General features: G+C 39.1%; 1 protein-coding gene across 1 annotated transcript; it reads left to right on the forward strand.

The window, feature by feature from the left end:
- The first annotated feature begins 770 nt into the window (after window positions 1-770).
- Window positions 771-14,193, forward strand: fam83hb (family with sequence similarity 83 member Hb). The gene is made up of 8 exons (XM_026300566.1): window positions 771-1,109; window positions 6,318-6,512; window positions 6,600-6,932; window positions 8,404-8,568; window positions 8,729-8,853; window positions 8,967-9,524; window positions 9,679-11,962; window positions 12,741-14,193. Exons 2-8 carry the CDS (start codon window positions 6,390-6,392, stop codon window positions 12,759-12,761), a joined length of 3,609 nt encoding a protein of 1,202 aa, XP_026156351.1. The 5' UTR covers window positions 771-1,109; window positions 6,318-6,389; the 3' UTR covers window positions 12,762-14,193.
- Window positions 14,194-14,858: the final 665 nt, after the last annotated feature.

Raw genomic sequence — 14,858 nt, forward strand, 5'->3', positions numbered from 1 at the left:
TTTATTGCTAGTAAGTTATGCTTTTTTTGTAAAAGGTAAATTGTGCTATTCATACTTTCACAAATTACACAGTGTATAGTATTTAAATGGTGTACAGTATTTAAACCTGGTACCCAGATTTTGCCAGCCTGCCAATGATTTAATACTTAAATACATATTAATACTTTACTTATGCAGATTTTACTTACTACGTTGTAGCATATTTGCTATTTGCTAATACTTAGTCATATGCAACAATATTGCATTCAAAGTGCACTTTTTTTCTGTGTACCTGAATGACAATAAAGCATCTTTCTTTCTATCTATCTATCTATCTATCTATCTATCTATCTATCTATCTATCTAATGAAAGCTTTATTTTCAACTCATTCATTTACATGGGGTTGACATTTAGTTTCTCTGGGACTAATAGAGCTACATTATTCATTTAAGCAGTGCTCACATTACCTTTTAGTCAATATTAGGTGCAAAACGACCAACCAAACCAAGTGAAAAACACTGCAAAGACAAAAACCGTGTGAAGAGTCAAAGCAAGACAGATGAACTATAGCCTTTTATTTGGCTGGCTGTTGGCCCAAGTTGGCACATACTAAGAAAAGAAGCGAGGGTAACAGAATTTTGAGCAGGAATTGGGAGAAAACAACTCCTCTTCATTGTGAAGATTAGACTATACACTAAGCAGCCAAGAGATAAAGGGCAGAACTTTTGAAATATGCCAATGAGTGTGTACTTCCAATGGCTGTGTGCTGCCAGTGATCAACGACTTTGGGAGGAGTTTCACCGGTGGGAAAGTCCTGCCCAGCAAGAATCACCCCGCTTCTTCCTCATTTACCGCGCTGCTCTGTGCCGTAGTGGCGGCGGCTCCGGAGGTTCGCACACCGCCGAGTGAAGCGCTCAGCCCGGACCTGGAGTAAGAAATTCCTCGCCTCGCCGCACTCCGCCGGCTGGCCGTGAAGGGTGCACACCGGGGGGTTTTGGGTGGAGTTCTTGTCTGGTCTGAGGAATGTGACGCACTGGACGAAAGGAGACGCACATCGGCGGTTTTCACTGGGGAAAGCGATCAACCTCGGTACAAAGCGAAGAGACAAGTTCTGCAGAAAAGTCAGGAGGTACGAAGTGGAAACAAAGACGAACTGAGCAAATGCAGCCTGGGACAAAAGAGCTATTTGTCCAGATATTCTATTCTATTCTATACTATTCTATTCTATTCTATTCTTGCTTGCTGTCATGTCTATAGCCACTGTCCCACTTCTCTATTCTAGTGTCCTGTCTTGTTTGATTCTTTGTTAACGTGTTCTGCTCTATTGTCCTCTACCGCATTATATTTTATTCTGCTGAGTGGTATCATGTCCTGTCCTATGATCTTATATTTGTATTCAAATTATACCAATTCTATTTATTCCACTTTGTGGCTTACTCCATTAATGAGTAGAATAAAAGTGATATTCGGCCTGATGAAAGGATTTGCAGATTTGATCTTGCAGATCTTCCTGAAGATTTGCCTGGTGTGTATAGAGGTTTGAGTAATTCATTGAATGGTATTGTTACTATGGTCTAAGCCCCCAGAAGGCTCTGCGTCGGTTGACATTGATAAACTGTGCTGCTCTCTTTTGAGTCCTTTGAAGACATTCAGGAAAGAGAGAAAAACAAGTTCTTGGAGAAGCAACATGGCAGAGCTTTATCTGTACTGGAGGGAACTGTGGGTAATAAATAATGCTTGAAAAAGCAGATGCTTGTCTAAGGCCTTGGTTCCACAATCCTGGGTCTAGCCTTGTCCTAGGCTAGATCTATCTTATTTACAGATAACTGGTGAGATAATATACAGCCCTTGTCTTCTAATGATATAGCCCTTTCTGTTGAGCAAGGGAGACACCCACCACATGTCCACTCCCGTGTACATTGATCTCCTGTAGGGTATGATAACATTTTAGGCACACAGATCTGTCTTGTTTGCAGCTTTGACATAAACACTATTGATTAAAAGTTCACCTTTGCAGGCTTTGCCTCGATTCATTCAAAGTGAGTCACCGAGCAGGAATATTCCAACATGTGGCTATAATTTGAGGGAAAATGGCAGTAGTGCCAGGTTTTTGCGGTATCCCTGTGCATGCATGTTTCTTATTATAGTTTTCGATCTTGTCACACTAACCATATGGCCAAGGCTTCATCCTATTCATTAGTCTAGTTGCATTATTTATGTTACAAGGGGTTAGCTTCTGTTTGTAAAGGCGTTAAATTCATGTACCAGTGATATTGTGCTTTTATTGTTGAGTTTTCCACTCAAGATGACCAGACATTTAGGCTTTAGCAAAAGGAAAGAATGACGAGGACCTCAGTGGGCCAGTTTTTCTAGCAGGGCTGCGTAGAAAAAGAGAGAATAAATACTGCTCTGTTTTCTCACATGCAGCATATATTCACCTGACCTTGAACTGTCTTTTGTGCAGCATTCAACTGTAGCGCTAAGGCATGATGATGTACAGCGAGAAACGTCATGCTGTGCGTTTACTCTTATCTATGTTTCTGTATGTTAATCTGACAAAAGTTGCATGAAAGGTCCTGACAGGACAGCATCAAGAGATTATTGGATCATCCCTCCAAACCTGTTTTCAGGTATTCTTTTCTAACTGCTTTACACTGAATTATCACACAAAATAATTCAACTGAAGAGGTATCAATCATAGTGTTTATTTAGTGAGGTGTGTTCAGATCTGTGTATGTGCATGTGAGAGAAGCGATGAAGAGAAAGCAGAGTGAAAATATTTTTTGGAGTTTGTGCTTGATATTTTGTGTCTCCTCAGGCTTATTTCTCCGATTCACATGTCGAGACAGATGGAAATGTTCCCTCCCTCTCCTCATGTCAGTGTTCAAGCAGGAATGCAGAGAATGATCCATTTATATGCTTAGTGAGCAAACACTGAGCACTTTCAATTATTGGGTTTATAAGCCTGGAGTAGCTGTAGTTGGTTGTTGCTTGTATGTCCTGTGGTGGTTTAGTGTTTCAGACTGGCTTTGTTTATGTTACCTTTAGAGCAGGCTCGACTTTATGTGGGCACCAGAAAGCTTTATAAGTAAGGGAAGTCAGGAGAGAGAGAGAGAGAGAGAGAAAAGAGCAAAGGATCATAATCATCATGTGTCACTTTCCACAGTTTGATGCTGCCCTACAGTTGCTATACCAACAAACAAAGCAACAATATTTGTTTAGGTATTGCTACTAGTCAGTCAGGTAAGGTGGGGATAGTCTGTTATGCTTCTTAGATTGTCTCATTCTCTTGTTTTATTTTACACTGACCCAGAGATAGGGAACGTGAATAAGACAACCCTAGGCTCTGTTTAGTGCTACTGTGCTCTTGTGTAATGCTCTTCACTCACATTTGCCTCAAGGTTGATGTGCCCTGGTTGCTGTATTCCTCTAGAGCACAGGTCTTCAACAATGGTCCTCGAGCATTACTGTCCTTCAGGTTTTCCCACCATCCCTGCCCTTCCAGTTTCTGATTGGCTGAACACACCTGATCTAGCTAATCAGCAGTGGGTATGGCAGGGATATCTGGAAAACAAGGACATTATCGCTCAAGGACCAGGGTTGGAGACCCCTGCTGTAGAATGCTTTTTAACTGAAAAACACTCATATTGTTTTTGACTGTTTTCTGTAACACATGCTTGAGTGTTTTACGCATTACGACGAGCACAGACAGGTGGTTGGTTTTTAAAAAGAGTCCTCAGGTATGCACTCCATTGCTGCCTCAGCATGATTCACTTGAATACAGATCAAGCCCCAGGCTGCTTTAAAATATAGAACAAGGAAAAAAACACATAAAAGTACTTTGGATTCTTCTACTGGTGAGCTTGGGCTAAGTAAACAGTTCCAAGCAAAAAGCCTGTGTACCCAACATGCCTTTCTGCCCATGGAACTGTGGTAGGGGAACAACACACCACAGAGGCACAATTTCTATAGCTCGGAAAAAGGATGTCAGCCATTTTGCCAACAGATGAATCACCACAGAGAAGCCTCTTGCAAGTTATCCGCAGGCTAGACCACGCAACTCAGTGACTCACCAGGCCTCTGAGTAAACCAGGTTCTCTCAGTGATTGCAGGCTAGGACTTGGGCCCTTCATTATCACCAGCAAAGTGCGTGTGGAAGTTTACAGAAAATATGTCAAACACTTTTAAAATAGGTGCACCTTACGAAACACCTACCTACTCTCCGACTTAGATTCAAGGTGACACATACCCACACCCCAACCATGTACTCGAACTGTCTCTACCTCCATGGTGATATATCCACACAGCATTTCCTGTTTTGACCACATGCTTTCAGGGTACGGAAGAAATCCTTAGACTGTTTATTCCTGAGGCTTACCAAGCATTAAACCAGTTTATTTTTAGTTTTTTTTTTTTTTTTTGCAGTTTAGTTGTTAACCCATCTCCACCCTCACCCACCATCTAGTGTTTGGCTGTTGGGATCACATTAATGAGACAGTGCTGTGGTTGCCTCAGTTGTTGCTGTACAAACATATAAATGTCTAATGCCAAACAAAATCTTAGAGGTGACAGTAATTGTCTACTTCTTACTTTGGTAGTAGATAAAACCATTAGTTAATCACATTCTCCATTGTTTTTTGATAATCAATCAATAGTTTAAGTGATTATTCAAGAAAAAATGTTAAATATTGCCAATTTTCAGGTCCTTGTGAGGATTTTCTGCTAATTGTTGTATCAGTAAACTAAATATCTTTCTTAAATTGTTGGTTGGATAAAACAATCTATTAAACCTACCCCCCTTTTGCATACCCAAATTAAACTAGCTGTTGTACTTACATTTTAAGGGTTATATTGATGAGCTTGGTATCATTGGAAACACTTTCTAGTTTATTGTGACTTTATTCAAATTTGGCCAACGATTTTTGGTAGTACATCTGGAAACAGTTTCTACAGTTTCGTGGGCCTGGGTAGGGAAAGTGTTTTAAAATCAACTTGGGGTTCAGAAAATTGTGACGCTTATTTTTTATACATTTACATATGAGTGTGACTAATCACAAATAGAATATGTAGAATAAGAACTGAAATAGCTGCCTTAACTGTTATAATGTCCCTGTTTGTGTTTTGTTGTCATAGTTTTCTGCTTTCCGGTATAGCTGTTTCCTCTGCCATCTTTCTTTCAGTTTCAATTTTCTATTTTCTATTTTTGCTTATTGCATCTTTTGGGTTTTGAGTTAGAATATTTCTGTATCTAATGTTGTTATTCAGCCTCATATGAAACTATAAGTACAGCACTTGAAAATTTGTCCCTCAGCCCTGTAGGTGTGTTAAATAAATTCTAAACTTCTCAACCATTTGTCTCAATCACACAATCATACTTTCACAAATTGTTATGTAACAACGCTGTTTTCACTACCTTACATTTAGCTGAAGTCATGTCAACATGTCAAGTCATGGCATAGCTTATAGCAAACTCTGAGTGTGATGAATGACACAGTTTAATCAGGATGACTGTTTGTAGTATGATGCACCAGCATGACAAGTTTACTGAGTAGAGATATCAGAGAACCTGTCTATACACCTCTCCATTCCTTTCCCACCTCTCCCGGACACCACCCTTTTTCTCTTGCTTGACTTTCGTCTACCTCTTCCTCCCATTGTGTTTTCTGCATCCTGTTGTTTTTCTTTGTTCATACCTTCATGAAGTTTTCTCACAAGCCTGAATGAATTTCATCACATGTGATATTTAACTGCTGAATACTGCTCTGATGTCAGCTCAAACAAGCGGTTAAAGCAGTGTGATGCCATAAGTCAAGTAAACTTTTAATCTAATTTTAAAAATAGTCTACAGTGATGCAAAGACAGAAAACATGATTAAAATATTCCAGATGTTACATTGTACAATTAGCAATGAAAACATTAATAAATGCTGGGTTATAAACTCATGGTATTGTGTGCTGGTAAAGGTGTGCTAATATTAAAGTTTTACTCGTTAAACTTACTGCACAGGCTTTGACTCAGCAACAACAATAGGTCCTTTATGTAAGAGGTTTTAGATAATCTGCATTCTTCCTTTTACCACGCCAACAAATCTTTAGTTGTATTATGAGTCTTGTATATCACAGATGGAGGAGTGGTGTGTTATTTACTATTTGTGCACCAACCAAAGGCACAACTGAACACATGAAGATATGTCATTGTTTTGTGTAACTGAGTGATATACTTTTTGTTCTGAGATTATTAGAAGTCCATAGATTATTTTCCTAAAACAGGTGGGACAGACATCTAAACTGGTTCATTTTTCTGTGCATTACCTTTTTTTTTTTCTTTTTCTGTGCAGATTTACATTTCTCCTCCCTCAACTTTCCTCAACCCTAAATCCTGACCTTGGAGACGGTCCCTCTTTTAAACCATGGCACACCGGTCTCAGAGTTCATCATATGGTGATAACCCCCTTGACCCAAACTACCTGCCCCCACACTATCGCGAGGAGTACCGTCTAGCTATTGATGCTCTGATAGAAAGAGACATAAAGGTAACACTACAGTTTTTGTGGAATGAAATTCTTTAAAAAATGTAACCATTGGTTTTTATAACTTGGATGTGTCTCTTGTCACACCAGGGTTACTATGAGTTCCTCCAGACTACAGATGTGGTCAGTTTCCTGGCACAGCCAGAAATTGAACATATAAAGTCCGCAGTCCAGGGGCCCAACCAGACCTCAAGCATCCCGGAACTAACATACAACGAGAGAAGTGATGAAGCTGATGGCTCGTCTGATACCTACTGGCCAGTGCAGTCTGACCTGGCTGCGCCGGGGCTGGACCTGGGCTGGCCGCTACCACAGCATAGCTTCATTGGGCCCACAGAGGTCACCACTCTGGTGAACCCCTCTGACCCAGACATGCCAAGCATCAAAGAGCAGGCCAGGAGACTCATTAAGACTGCACGCCAAGTAAGTAACAGGGAGGGATAGGAAACAGGGAGCTGTATATCTGGTTTGCTTATAACAGTTGCACAATATATTAATCATGTACAAATACAAATATGCCATACATATAATTTATTATATACCTCTAAACACAGTTAAAACTAATGCATTCTAAGAAAAACTCCCTTCAGGAAGATGATAAGGTTTAGTTTTTGTTTAAACTATTTTAGACTGGTGTTGATTAAACAGCATAATCATTGTGGAAGATCTAGTTTCTCATGCTGTTGATCTGTATTGTATTAGACTAAAAGGCGTTGCTTTTTATTAAATTTAATAACCCCTTTTATATCAGTGAGGCTAGGCTAAATCAGAGAGAACAGAGAGACAAACTACATCTTCCATATAAATTGTTGAATCCATATCAACATTATCACCTTCATGAAGAGAAGATTTATTGCAGGACTGTTGGATTAGACTGCATTAGTTTAGGTTAGCTGTACCTATCAAAATGCCAAATAAGTTTCTAGGCATGTATACTATATTATAATATCTGATCTATTATATTTCTTATTTATGAGTATCCTACTGTATGTACTATACAACTGAAGTATTATCTCTTAAAAAAAAGTGTTCAGATAAGGTTATGTGATTTCATTTTCTTATTATTCTTTATCTGCAACTGCCAACATTTTCCACCACTCCCTTTCAGATGAATATTTAACTGGTTGGCCTTTGGCTAAATTAAAAATATAATTAACCTTCAGCGCATGTACCAAGTGTCACAAGCAGTCAAACCAGTTCATGTGGAGGGTTATGACATTATCTGTCTCCTTTTCTGTCTTTGTCTTTGGAGAGCATGTCTGTCATTTTTATTTGTGACAGAATTTAGAAGTGTGTCTCTTTAAATAGTGTTTCAACTTGCACCTGGAGGACAGGCAGGCTCTAAGGGGCAGTAGTAATAAATCTTTCCATACCATATCATGTAATTTTGAAGCTATGTTGTGTTGCTGTAGTTCAATGCACATTTTGCCTCTGCCATGTGCTTAACTGGTATTATTATACACTATATATTAATTGTAAGAGCTGCATATTCATTGAGGGATATTGACTTAACATCTCTTCACCTCTGTGGTATCAAACTTCATTGTGGTTTGCACAGTATTTGCAGTATTACATTTTTATTTCTTTTGTCACAGTATCTATAGAGCAGCATACATAACTTTATTAAATAATAGTCCTACTTAACTGTCATACTTTAAAGTGAATATATTATCTACAGAGCATGATGTTATATGCTTTATCTTCTATTGTAGATAAACGCAAAGAGCAGCTGCCATAGCCAAAGTTCTTTCAAATGCTATAAATGTTTTGGGGTTGTAATTTTAAATCAGCTCTTTTATTAACCAACAGAAATAAGCTAAAAATTATAATTTATTATATAATTACTAATTATACTGAACAGTATTTGGGAAATTTTTCCTTGTTCTTCCTTCAGGTTATTGCTGTGGTGATGGACATATTCACAGATATTGACATTTTTGCTGACCTCTTGGATGCAGCAGCACGCCACATTCCTGTTTACATTCTACTGGATGAACAGAATACACATCACTTTGTCTCTATGGTCCTCAACTGCAAAGTCAACTTGGATTTGATCCCTGTGAGTTTGCCTTTGTAATATTTTTTCCTCATTGGACTAACACTTGGCTATGTTGTGGCATTTCTTCTTCTTCTTCTTATTTTATTATTTATTATTTGACCTCTTATAACACATTATTTTTTAATGAAACCATAACATTGTTGAATTTTTTGGGTCACAGATGATGCGTGTCAGAACTGTGGCAGGAATAACTTACTATTGCCGGACAGGAAAATCATTTAAGGGTCAGGTGAAAGATCGTTTTCTACTGGTTGACTGCAGGGCTGTACTCAGTGGAAACTACAGGTAAGCGGTTTAACTGTGTCAAGTATGAGTTTAATTATCAAGACTCCAGTTTCATTCATTCTGCAACTACATTTACTTTAATTGTTTCCACTGTTCTTTCATATTTTCTATAGTTTCATGTGGTCCTATGAGAAGATCCACCGCTGCATTGCCCACCTCTTCCTCGGGGAGCTGGTCGCTACCTTTGATGAAGAGTTTCGCATTCTCTTTGCTCAGTCAGAGCCTCTAGTCATTGACCCCTCAGATGGAGCACTTGCTACCACTGACACCAGTAGCACCAGCAATTACTTAGGCAACCAGTTTGGTTTGAAGAGGAGCCAATCTTTGCGAAACCCCATAGGATACCGCAGGCAGCCTGAGATTTCCTCTGCCTTTCCCTATGGAGACTCTGATCGTAACCTTACACTTTCTTTCCGAAGGAACGACCCATTTCGTCACAGCATGGAACCTGGACCTGGAATTACAATTGGGAAGTATTCTCAGCAGCAGTTGCGTCTACCACAGTCCTTCATGGAGCAGGGAAGGTCCATAGTGTCCAGACAGATGGAGATAAGTACCAGTGCCTTCAAGAGGCATAGCTATGCAGAAGGAACCCAGGAAAACTACACATCTTCAAGGCAATACATGAAGCACAGAGTCATGAACAATCTGGACGAGACAGACTTCCACAGGTAATTTACCCTTTATTACCTAGAACTGTTTGGAATGTGAAATATTCTTAGTCATCACATGTATCACTATTTTATGTGATTATATCCTTCTACACATAATTTTGATTTCATAAAGAAATATATTAATCAATGATTCATTGAATTTTCTTGGCAGAGACCAGAAAAAAAGTAGCCATTACTACAGTGAAGGGCCTGGTCCAGGTTCTGGCCATGGACACTACGACAGACTTCGAGGTCAACCTCAACACCTTGCCATTGACCAGTATTCAGAGTCCAGCTTTCGCTCAGATCTGGAGCCTCCTCCAGGAAATTATGGCCAAGCCTACTTCTCATCTGAGGACTTGAGAGGAGTTGAGGTGCACCAGGGACCTCCATTACCTGGAAGATATGGAGGAGGTTCCACCCATAAGAGGCCAACCATAGGTCAGGCATATGCCTGTCAAAGCTCACCAACACAGCCCCACCCACCAGAGAAGAAACCATATCTCAAACAACCTGATCAAGAGCATGACGAAGATGCAAGTGTTAGGCATGGCCTGAGGAATTGGAGAATCCACTCCTATCTTAGCACGTACGAGGATGGGGGAGAAGAAGGTCTAACTCAGCCTATGGGGCCTGATGCATTTGAAGATCCTCCACAATCGCAGCAGCCTGCTGCTGCTGAAACATCAGCTCCTCACTTTGGATTGAAGGAGCCACCAAATGTTCCCCCAAAACCCAGACCAGATATCCTGAGACCACGCTTTGGAAAGCCGAGATTACCTGAGAGCAGCAATATAGACCCTGCCCAACCTACAACCAAGGATCTGCTTCCTTCAGTCAGTGACTTGAAACCATTTGTATTGGATAAGAAAGATGGGGTTGAGATAGAAAGGGAAAGAGAGTCAGAGAGGGGTGCAGTAAGGGAAGTGGGTATGGATGTGGAGATGAAAGAGGGTCCCGATCTCTTCCTGTCAAAACATGAATCATTCCGGACACGTATTAACCCACTCCTTCAACGTAGCTCTCGTCTGCGTTCCTCACTTATATTCTCATCTTCCAAGGCAGAGATACACAGTGGTAGCCTGGGCCTAAAGCCAGCCACAGAAGAAGATGAGGCATTAGATACAGTACGGACTTCTTCAATTGTAGCCCAGATCCTAGAAAAGAGGAGGTCTTTGTCTCGTGACCCTTACGAGTGGAGAAAGAAGGTTGAGGAAAAAGATAAGGAGAATGACAAAGAAGAAAAAGAGAAGAAAGAAAAGGAAGAAAATGAGAAGGAGAAAGAGCGACAGCAAGAGGAAAAGGAGATACAACTGAAAGTTGAAATTAAAGCAAAAGAGGATCCTTATAAATCTAATGAAGAGGTAAAGACCACACCAACTGTTGAAAAATCTGAAGTCACAATATCATCTCTGAAAATGAATGATCCAGCCAGTCCACTTAACCAACCTCCTCCCAACACCACTCCACAGATCCCAACTGTTTCTGTTAGTTCAGCAGAACCTGAAGCAAAGAAGCCAGACATCTCTGCAAAAATCGCAGAGCTCAATCGCAGACCTTCAACTAGTTCCTCAAAACCACCAATTATCACTGCCAAGCCTTATGTGAGCTACCTGAAGCATGCAGAGCCACTTCAACCTAATAAAGAGGAAAATGCTTCAGAGGGTCAAAAGAAGGATATATTCAAGTCACTAAAGCCTCCTCCTTCACCTAAACTCTTCAGAAGGGATCAGCTGAAGCTCAAAGGACTGAATCCTCGACGCATCTCTTGTGGTGAGGAAAGTATAACCACAGATGCTACAGATGCAGAGAAGAGTGAAATGAAAAAGACCCGCTCTCAAAGTTCTTCAACTCTGCCACATGATTTGTCCAAGGAAGGACTCCAAAAGGTTATGGGATCTAATACATCCATCAACACACTTGGAGAGGGAAAGGGTGAGGGGAAGCCACTTGATTTCTTAAAGAGGCAGACTCAGAGGTTGAAGGGGTTCCTAGGCCCCAAGGATAAAGAAAAGAAATTTTCAGGAGATGAAAAGGGTATGAGCATGGTCATTGAGACCACTGAAGATTCAAGCAAAAAGCAGAGTTCATCAGCTAAAGACACAGGTTCCACCAATACTGACCAAACTACAGTAAATCACAAGATGTCAACTGGGACATCAGGTCCGTCTCGATACCAGTCCCCAGGCAGTTCTGTGCTGTTCAGTAGCAACCTACGAGATGACACAAAAGTAATTCTGGAGCAGATCTCAGCCAACAGCCAGAAAAACCGAGTGGAACGGGAAGAGACAGGGGGAGACAAAGATACTGATGCTAAGGAGAAGGGACTGGAGGGACAGAGCACCATTAAAAAGAACCGATTTTTGCGACCACAGGGCAACAGCCAAGAGCGGGAAGGATTGCTGAAGAGGATAGAGAGCCTGAGGAAGGAGAAAAAGGTCTACAGCCGCTTTGAGGTAGTCTGTCACTACAAGGATGATTTTGGCAGCATAGATGGGAAAGAAATTTCAAAGCAAAAGCAGTGTGAGATGTGATGAAAATTAGTATATGTAGTGGCCAAATCAAAAGTTTAAACTATGTTTAAACAAAGCCAGATATTCAAAATATTGAACAACAGAACAAATTCTGTTTGATTGAGTTAATCCACTACAGCCACACAATACAAGCAAAATGTGAGAATGGCGTCTTTGCAACTATATATTTGTTTAAACTCATATCAGGCATTACAATTCCTTTTATTTTAAATTAAGAATTTTAGTCCGTTTGAAAATAAATAAATACATAAATAGTCATGTTTGCAATAATATTTTTATTCATTGCCTGCAGAAATAATCATGTTTGAATAATTGAAAGTGCTTTTATTTAACAAATAACGACAGATTAAAGTTTGACATTGTGTCAAGTAGTGTAGTGCTTTAAAGCTGGGAAAATAAATTTTCATTGATCTGTTAATTGACACTGCTTTATATAAAGTTCAGTAGATGTCTAATACAACTACAGTACTGTATCATTGTTATAGATGATACTTATTTAATTAGAATTTTTTTCTTGCCCAGGCTTATATAATGATTAAAGTTTCCTTATGCCATGCACAATACTGTACTTAGGACAGTCCCTTTTTGCCTCACAATAATGACAGTAATAATGAGGAAAAAGAGGGGAAAGGACAGAAGAAAATGGGTTGGAGTTTATTTTCTGTTGTGTTCATTGTTATCCCTGTTGTTCTTTTAACAGATGGGGAACAGCCTGGGGTAACGAAAGATGGAGGAACGACTTTTTATATGGAAACTATTTATGCAAGATGATCAAAAAGACTCATTTCCATTATGTGCCATCAACACTATCAAATTACCTCTGTGGCTCAACACTACAGCCTTTCCTGGATTTTCAAACAAAGTAACAAAACTTGAAAAGACGATATATAAAAATGCTGAAACTAACTGAAACACAATAAAGTCACTAAAGAGTTTGGAACATCTGCCAAGACCTGGTACTACTTTTACCTTATATGGTGAGAAAAAGAAGCATGACTCTACTTCAATACTGGCTGCATGGGTTAAGGTTTCACCCAACAGAAAAAGGTAGGGCAGTTCACATATAACTGAGCTTGTATGAACGTGACTGCAGGAATTAGAGGAAGACATACCTAGGAAAAAAATCAAAAAACATGGTTGAATATGACTGCAAGTGTATACTGCCAGTGTTTTTGCAAGTGTCGATGTAGCTGGGATGTGTTTGAAAGTGTCATTATATGCCAGCAGCCCAACGAAAGTACATCAAAGGCAGAAAGACTATTATTCCTCCAGACCAGAAAGCAAATATGAGGATGTGACGATATGCAGAATGAGAAATGATGAGTGGCGAAAATTTAAAGGAAAGACTGTGAGATTGTACAGGATAAAGCGTGAGCCAAAATCGGAATCATAATGTGAGAAAAAGAAATGTTCTAATGCCCAATTCTAATGTTGAGGCAGCAGCAGAGTTTTCATAACAAGTAGAGTTTCTAGTGAAGAGCTTCTCCCTCTCAAGATAGCAATATGTGCCTTTTAAGGCATATGCCCTCTTCTCAGGATTGAATATTTCAAATAATGATTCAAAGAGGGGGAGCTAAGAGCTTGCATGGTCAGAAGAGTTTATTGAGATGTGTGTTTACTAGTGTTTGTCTAATGAAATGTAAATAAGAATGTAAAACATTTATACTTGACCTGAATCACTGTTAAAACAGGTAATTTCTAAATGACTCAAAAGTCTGCCTCTGTTTCTCTTTCCCTCCTAGTCATCACCTCAGAGAGGTATATTTTGCAGTACTGGAGCAGGGCTATGCCTTATTACATAAGGCACTCAACTCCTGAGAACTACACCCTATGCAGGATTTCTAACTCTTCTGTAAACACCATTAAACCAAAGATTTAGTTATATGGTACAGTTCCCAGACTGCTTAACAGGTTGGCTGAGCATCAAACCATTAAATATTTAGTATCTTTTTGTAAAGTATTTCAAAGGACTGGAGGATTTATTGCTGTATTTCAGGGGTAACAATCTTTTCTATACCAGATTATATTGTACATATTTACAAAAAAGGGATGTTCTGAGTGAAACATGTTTCATTTATTTTTAATTAATATGCAAGTATGCAGTCTTGGTTGTAAAAACTAATTGACATTAATTAAAGGAGAGTGAAAGGACAGTGCACAGGGTCAATTTGTTTTTTGTTTGTTTTTTTTAAACCTTAGTATTAAATTGTTTTTTTGTGTACTGTAAAAAATCATTTATTAAATCTTTTTTTTAAATGAGGTTGACTGTGGCTGTATGCTCATACAGTGTATTTAGTAAGGGTCTATAGTGAATGGTTTAAATGTTTGCATTTATATGCTCTTTAAGACATTAGACAACAATGTCATGAAACTTAACTATATTTTTTCAATGTATAAGCAACTTTATAACCCATCAATACACATTTAAGTAAGATTAGCATAGTACCATACAGAATACTACTACTTTTATCTCAATTAATGTAAAAGTAAAACTTTGGCAAAGATTCCAGCAACAAGCTGATCACAAAACAAGCCAATGCCTTACAGAACAATTAGAATAAAAACATTAACTTGTCAGAATAAAATAAGGACACAGGAATAAATAGAGATTGGTATGCAAACATTTTGAGGTCAAGTGAAATTTAGTTTCTGTATAGCAGGATTCTGCAACCTTTGTGCAGAATACACCCAGAAGGAACATTTGGAAGATTAAAGGTTATGATCTGACAAGAAGGATACATGTTCAAATTGACTCTAGTTGGGAATAAAACAAGTAACTATTACCTCAGATTCTTTAAAACTACCAGCAAACATGTAC

Source organism: Mastacembelus armatus, chromosome 11 (genome assembly GCF_900324485.2).
Source record: "Mastacembelus armatus chromosome 11, fMasArm1.2, whole genome shotgun sequence".
Taxonomy (NCBI): Eukaryota; Metazoa; Chordata; class Actinopteri; order Synbranchiformes; family Mastacembelidae; genus Mastacembelus; species Mastacembelus armatus.